The 7,465-nt window shown below is 54.4% G+C and overlaps 1 protein-coding gene across 1 annotated transcript in view; it reads right to left on the bottom strand.

Moving 5' to 3' along the window:
- Positions 1-4,854, bottom strand: part of LOC103799800 (ADP-ribosylation factor-like protein 8A) — a 6,171-nt gene extending 1,317 nt beyond the window's left edge. Inside the window, exons 1-4 of the mRNA XM_009072151.1 lie at positions 4,769-4,854; positions 3,736-3,809; positions 1,535-1,628; positions 358-425 (exon numbers count right to left, since the gene is read on the bottom strand). Coding sequence (XP_009070399.1) covers positions 358-425; positions 1,535-1,628; positions 3,736-3,809; positions 4,769-4,828 — 296 coding nt within the window. The 5' untranslated portion in view covers positions 4,829-4,854. The remainder of the gene's footprint in view (positions 1-357; positions 426-1,534; positions 1,629-3,735; positions 3,810-4,768) is intronic.
- Positions 4,855-7,465: the final 2,611 nt, after the last annotated feature.

A 7,465-nucleotide genomic window follows, 5' to 3' on the forward strand; every position in this document is an offset into this window, starting at 1 on the left:
ACAGTCCCCCTGGGGAGCCCAGCTTCAGCACACTGCCCCTGGGGAGCCCCAGCCCCACCTCAGCATCCCTGGGGAGCCTGGCTCCAGCGCCCAGCGCCGTGCCGCACTTTGCTGTGCCGGGTCCCAACGCCACCATGTGGCATGCGGGACCTAGCCCTGGCACCGGCAGCTCCAGCTTCTCCCTGTCCCCACAAGACATCACCTCGGATATCGTCAGTCCCCCATCTCGGCCAGCCCACCCCGGGCCCCGCAGTGCCACTCCAGACGGGTGACCGTGCTGGTGGGGACATGGCAGGAATAGGGGCTCACACTGTGTCACAGTCCCACTGCAGCCACACGGGCCACTGGCACACTTACATCTTCTCAATAAGCTCCTTCTCATCCAAGGCACCAGGCAGGTCCCTCTTGTTCCCCAGGACAAGGACCTGCAGGGCAAAGCAGGGGACACCTGAAGCTCCTGGCTGCCAGACCAGGCAGGAACCTACTTCTGCCACCCAGAAGCAGAGCCTGCTTGTGACACAAGACAGCCCTGGCCACTCTGCCAGTTGGTCCGGACAGAGAAATGACCTTCAGCAGCAATCAGGAGGTGGAGCACTTCAATTAACTGCCTTAATTAGCTAGTACACAGTATCTCCTGTGCACTCTGCTCCCAGTGTGGAGACAGCCCCACAGCACATCCTCCTTGACAGGTACCAGCATCTGGCATGCCATCCAGGTTGTTTTCCCAGGAGCCTCACTGTCTTTGAGCAAAAAGTCAAGGGAAGTGGCTAAATCTGACATTATCCATTGGGAGTGAGCCGTGGATGCCAGGCAGACCCCACTCCACAGGCAGCCAGCCCAAACCAGCAACGGCTGCTTGTGCCATCCACTGATCCCTCTTGATTTCAAAGCTTTTCACATTCACAAAAGCATTCTCAGACTGTGCAAGGAACATAACCACACCGCAGGACTAGTCCATCCCTCCAGAGCACCTACGCAACTGTCACCTGACAGGACAGTGCTGAGGCTGCGGCCACTGTCTGCTGCATCCTGGAATGCAGCATCCTCTCATTCCAAACTGGAGGCTTGCTCCCAAAAGAGATTGCTTAGAGGGCTGCAGATGCAGTGCAGTATGTCAGGAGCTTAATTTAGCTGGCAGCGGACGTTTGGGATCCATGGCAAGAGCCTCAATTAGCTCCTTTCAAAGGATGCTGATTTGGGATGCTCCATACACATCCCACCCCGGCACGCGCAGCGTGCTCCATGTTGTGCCACGTCCCACCTCCTGCACATGGCAGAGCCCAGCAACTGCTCTCCTTGGAGACAGGACATTAATGTCCCACCATAAATCAGGCACAAATCCATGTGAGAGGACAGATTTCACACGTGGGCGTCTGGGCTGCACTCCCTGCTCAAAAGCTCCCTCCATGTGGCTTGGCCCAGCTCTGGCCTAGAGAGCATCACTGCCCCGGTGCCCACAGGAGTGCAGTGGGAAAGGGATCCCCCAAGGAAGGGGATGAACATCTCGGGGAGACTGATCAAGCCCCAGGCTCACCGGGATGCCCTGGAGCTGCGGTTTGTCGAGCAGGTTGTGCAGTTCATTCTTGGAGGCCTCTATCTTCTCCTGGTCAGCAGCATCCACCATGTATCTGCAAGGAAAGAGACACCCCTGAGCACAGGTGCCCAGGTTCCCATGCCCTGATGCTGTGCTGAGGTCCCTGTCACCACCAAACCTCCTCCCTTGGCAGCTCACTGTCCCCACTGGTGACTGGGCCAGAATGTGGAGGTGATGGATAACAGGCTCCTTTCCCCAGGAGCCTGCCTCTTCCCAAGGATGGCAGCGGGGCTGAGAGCCCCTTGTGTCTCCCAGGGGAGTGGAAAACCACCCTGCCCCCATCCCTGCAGGGGTCCACCTGCTGACAGTAGGGACAGGCTGGGCAAGGGAAGCCCAGGCACTGCCTGGGCAGGAGAAGCTGCAGGACGCACGTTGTTCCCAAATGGCCAAGGTTCATGTGCATATGAGACACCCAGGAGAGAGAACAAGTGGAGAAGGCAAGAGGAGCTGATGGAGAGATGTCAACCCAAGAGGGGGAAGGACCTGCTCAATGGGGCAATTTCAGAATGGGGCATAGAGCAAAGGGACACAAAGCCAGCAGTCAGCAATGCGTGGGTCGGCGATGCTGCTCTATGCAGACAGGGAGACTGGGGAAGGATTTTGCTCTTACAGGTCAACACCCATACTGCAAAGGATGTCAGTGAAGCCAAAACTGGGGTGAGGAACCAATCAAAGCAGCCTTGATTTTAAAGATCAAGAAGCTAGAAGTGAGAAACACCAGTCAGCTCATCAGGCCTTGGGGGGTTATTAAAAATACGTAAAGAGCCTTTAACTATTGAAGTGCTGAACACAAGAAAAAGGGAACAGCTGTGTCAAGGGAAAAACATCCCTCAGGCACTGCCCTGAGCCCTAGGCAAACCAGGCAGGAGAGAAGGGCACCACAGCTTCCCCACGTATCCAGTATCCCAGCCCAATGCTAGGAGGGCAGACTGGACTGTGACCTGGATGGCCACAGGTCCCCTCATTTCCTCTCAACCAGGTGGGCCAAAATTACAACATTATGGAAGGAGGCAACAAAAGGAGTGAAAAGACTGAGATTTTGTCATTTCCAGCAAAGCTCATTGTAATAAAATGTGTCAGGGCTATGTCCCACCATGATGACAATCCGCAAGGGCAGAAGCAGACACTACTGCCCCAACACGCAGGACAAGTGGTCCCACACTCCTCCCCACCTCCAAGATGTACAGCTGGGAAGGGCAACACAGAAAGCAGCCCTCCAAATCCCAAGGCATGGTCAGCTGGGGAAGATCCCATAAACCCGATTTTCTGACTGGGTTTAAGTAACCCCAATGTGATCTCCCAGGATCAGTAATTGTCCTTCAGAGCCTGCTGCCCACGAGCATCTTGACAGGCTCACCCCCGGCCCGGACTCCCTGGAATTGTACTTACTGCACCGTCTGCAAGCAGGGGACACGTAGGGACACTCAGATATGCTGACTCAGCAGCAGGCATTGCACTGATACTACTGCCCTTGGCACAAGATTTATCTGGCAGCACATAAACACCCCAGCCTGGAATCAGCCTCTGGAATGGGCTGAGCCTCACCAGTGGGGCTTTGCTCAGCCCCTGCCATGAACAGCCAGTGCAGAGGAGCCTGGAAGGGCAAGATACAAGGAACAGAGCCAGGCTGAGTAATGCTGGAGAAAAGAAGGCTCAGGTGAAACCTTCTCCCTCTACAACTCCCTGACAGGAGGTGCAGCCAGGTGGGGTCAGGCTCTGCTCCCAGGGAACAAGTGACAGGACAAGAGGAAACAGCCTCAAGTTGCATCAGGAGAGGTTTAGGTTGTGTATTAGGGAAAATTTCTTCCCTGGAAGGGTGGTCAGGCACTGGCACAGACTGCACTGGGCAGTGGTGGAGTCGCCATCCCTGAAGGGTTCCAAAAACATCTGGGGACATGGTTTAGTGGTGAACATGGCAGTGCTGGGTTAATGGTTGGACCTGATGACCTTAGAGGCCTTCTCCAACCTGAATGATTCCATGATGATTCTCTGATTTTAACTCCTGACACAGGTGTCCAACTCCAGCAGCAAAGGCACCACAGCTTCCCCAGGTATCCAGTATCCCAGGGTGGAAGACCAGAACTGTGCCTCCCGCTGTAAGCAGGGGTGACAGCGGGGCTGTGGCTCCCCAGGATACTCACACGATGGCACTCACTCCACGGCAATATCGCTCCCACATGCTGCGAAACCGTGGCTGGCCCCCGATGTCCCACAGCTGTGATAGGGAGAGGGCAGCGTTACCCCAGTGTCCTGCACATCACCCCACCATCCTGCCCAAGGTCCTGCCCCATACAGCCACCTGGCCAGAGCACTGGCCATGCACCAAACCCACCCACATGCCCTCCTCTTCAGCTCAAACCTCAGGAAAAGGCTCCTGACCAGATAAAGCAGGGAGATATGTTGGGAAGGACAGCTGGAGGGTGCTGAACCCCCTGCAATGTGTCTCAGGTGGTATGGAGTGACTGCCTGGCCCAAGCTGGGTGCTCCTCCTCATGCACCTCCTGGCCTTTCCCCGAGGCCTTTCTCATTTCAGAACACTCAGCACACTGTTGGAAGTGTTCCTGCAGCTGTTGGAGATCCCCAGTCAACTTTTCAAGCCCATCCCACCTCTATTTCCCAGTCCAACCTGGGGCCCTTGAAAGATCCAGAAGGGTTAGAACCCTCCTTTCCCTTTGCTCTCAAGGCAGAGACCACCACTGCAAGCCATGACCTATTTTTCCCAGCACTCCCACCCTCAGCAAGGTGACCACATCCATGAGTCCCCACCAGCAAGTCAGAGGTATAAGGAAACCTCCAGCTTTGCAGCCTGGACTGGCTCTTACTGCACAAGTCTGAAGCTCCTACATCCCTTCCCACCACCTCTTCCAGTGGGTACCTGCAGGACCTAACCAGGCAAATCTTTCAGATCACGGAATCAGAATCCCTGGAAAGGTTCAAAGAACACGTGGATACAGCACTTGGGGACATAGTTTAGTGGTGACCTTGGCAGTGCTGGGGGAACAGTTAGACTCGATGATCTCAGAGGGATTTTCCAACCTATGATTTTATTCTATGATTCCCAGATGCTGATGAGGTTCCTGTCATCATTCAGTCTCCAGCAGAAGAGCCACTAATCTCCTTGCCCTCCACCTTTCATCCCAAGAGCCCTCCCCAGCAGTAACACCTGCACCTTACCTTTATAGTAACATTCCCCTTGGTGATCTTCCTCATGTTGAAGCCCACCGTTGGGATCATGTCTTCATTGAACTGTCCTGACTGTGAGGAACAAGGTGGCACAGTGTTAGAAGGCATAGGAACGTGTGAGCAGGGCAGTAAGGCTGGCAGCCTGTGTGGGATAGCCCCAGGCATGACATGACCATGCTCCAGGCCCATGTCAGGAGCACGATCAGAGCCCAGGGCACACAATGCCAACAGGACAGGAATGCTGCGGCTGCTGCATGGGGAACAGGTGCTCTGAATGCCCCAGTGCAGCCCCCAGCCCCAGTCATGCTGCTGTCCTGGCAGGCTGGAGGCTCACCCACCCCAGCCCTTTCTAGGCAGCATTCCCAAGCCTTTTGGGGCAGAAGGCTGAGACCTTTGCCCACTGGAGTCACCTCAGATCAGCAGTGCTGGGCCCAAACCTGTCCCACAAAGCTCACTGGCAGCCCCACAAGGACCCCTGGGGATTCAGGCTTCCCACCCAGGGAGCCACCTCCTGCTCCACCTCCTTTACGGCTGCTAGTCCTGTGGGTGCTGGCATGTTTCCTGCTTTGGATCATTTACAGCCAAACCAAACTGACTTCTGCTTTCCTGTGAGTGCTGCCTGCACTGGTCTCCCAGCCTTGCATCCTGCCCATGCTGGGTGATGTAGGAGGATGCAAAGGGCCCCTCTTCCCCTCTCCGAGATCTGCCAACACTCTCCAGCAGCACAGCTCCGAGCTGCATCCAATGCATGAAATCGCTGTGGTTGTGCAGCACCCCAGTGCTATGGCAGAACTGGGTTAGGCTTGTCAGAGCAGTGAGCAGGACCCATCCCTCTGCTGATGCCAGCTTACCACATGCTCAGCACCACACCAGTGGGTAAAGCCCACCCCACCACCTTTCAGCTTGCTGCTCAAATGCCAACACTGCAGATGGCCTTGGGCTGAGCAGCACAGGAGGATGTTCTGGGTCGTCCCAGCAGTGACATGGCATCCCTGGGGCATGAAGCAGGAGCTGCCACAGCCTTTCACCTGCTGCCTTCAGCAGCCTCCCTGGGACTCAAATCAGGTTTATCACCTGTAAACACATGCTGGTGGGAGGCCATGTGGGCAAGATGCAGAGGTGATGGGGAAGAAGGTTTGAGTATCAGCACAAGACAGCAGTGAGGATTTTGGCCATCAGCGCCAGAAACCTGCAGGAACCACCAACCATGGCCAAACTCATCCCAGCAGCTCTTTACTGGCTTAAAACCTCAGTTTATCTAGGGCTTTTCTGGGTTTTCTCTCAGTTAATACCAACCTCAAAATGGGAAGACAATTTATGCTGCTTTCTGATAAGCAGATTTTTGTGCCCAGTTGAGTCAACAGTTCCTCCATACCCACCATGTCAGCAAGTCCCCAAGGTTTTTCTGACCTGTTCCAACGGCTCAGCAATATACACCACTTCTCTTTTTCATTTCCCTTTTGTGTCCTGCAGCAAAGTCTAGCAGCCAAAGGGTGTCCAGGCCTCAGTGCACCCAGAAACCACTGCAGGGAACAGTGGGGAAGGGCATGGGGAGAGAAAGGGAAGCAGTCAGGGATCCACAAGGGACATCTCCTGTGGACTAGGGTTCAACACACAACTTGGCTTTAGGAAATTAAGAAATTCTCAGGCTTTAATCAGCTGACACCAGAGAGCAATTGCTGAAGAGCTCTCAGAATCTGCAGGTGTCCCCCTCAGCAATCCCAGAACACATCATGGGATCTGCTGGCTGTGTGAAAGCCAACAGGTTCAGGTGTGATGGACGCTTCTTCCAGGAAGAGATGGGCTGCTGGAGCCAGGAGTCTCCTTTGCTTTCCCACATGAGAGATTGAAGACAGCACATCTCCATGAGCAAGGCCTTGCTCCCCGCCCCAAATCCTTCCCCTACTGTGGCACCTGCCTCCAGGCTGCCCACAGCCGAGAGGCTGACACAAAACTGCTCATGCTGTCCTAAACAGACTGGGCTGGGAACACCACATGCTATAGTCCAGGATGGCTTGCATGTGTCCCTACTGTCCCAGCACCCACAGCAGCATCTGCAATGTGCTCAGCTCCTCCTGCATCACTGCTCTCTGAAAGCAACACTGAATGGTGGAAATCATTCATGACTGGAAAAGAGGAACATTTACCTATCCTAAAAAGGGTAGTAAGGAGGATCCTGGGAACTATCAACCAGTCAGCCTCTCCTCTGTGCCTGGGAAGATGATGGAACAGATGCTCCTAGAAGCTGTGCTAAGGAACATGGACGACAGGGAGGTGATTTGGGACAGACAGCACAGATTCACCAAGTTCAAGTCCTGCCTGACCAACCCAGTGGCCTTTTATGATCAAGTGATTCTGTCAGTGGACAAGGGAAGGACTACATATGCCCTTTATCTGTACTTCAGTAAAGCCTTTGACACAGTCCCCCACAACATCCTACTCTCTAAACTGAAGAGATGGATTCCATGGGTGGACTGTTAGATGGATAAGAAAGTGATTGAACGGTCACATCCAGAGGACAGTGGTCGGTGGCTCAGATTCCTGATGGACACCAGTGACAAGTGGTATCCCTCAGGGGTCCATATCAGGACCACTGTCATTTAATATCTTCATTAATACACAAATGGATTGAGGGAACCTTAAGAGGCTTGCAGATAACACCAAGCTGAGTGGTGCAGGTGACAAACC

This window comes from Acanthisitta chloris, unplaced genomic scaffold (genome assembly GCF_000695815.1).
Source record: "Acanthisitta chloris isolate BGI_N310 unplaced genomic scaffold, ASM69581v1 scaffold8613, whole genome shotgun sequence".
Taxonomy (NCBI): domain Eukaryota; kingdom Metazoa; phylum Chordata; class Aves; order Passeriformes; family Acanthisittidae; genus Acanthisitta; species Acanthisitta chloris.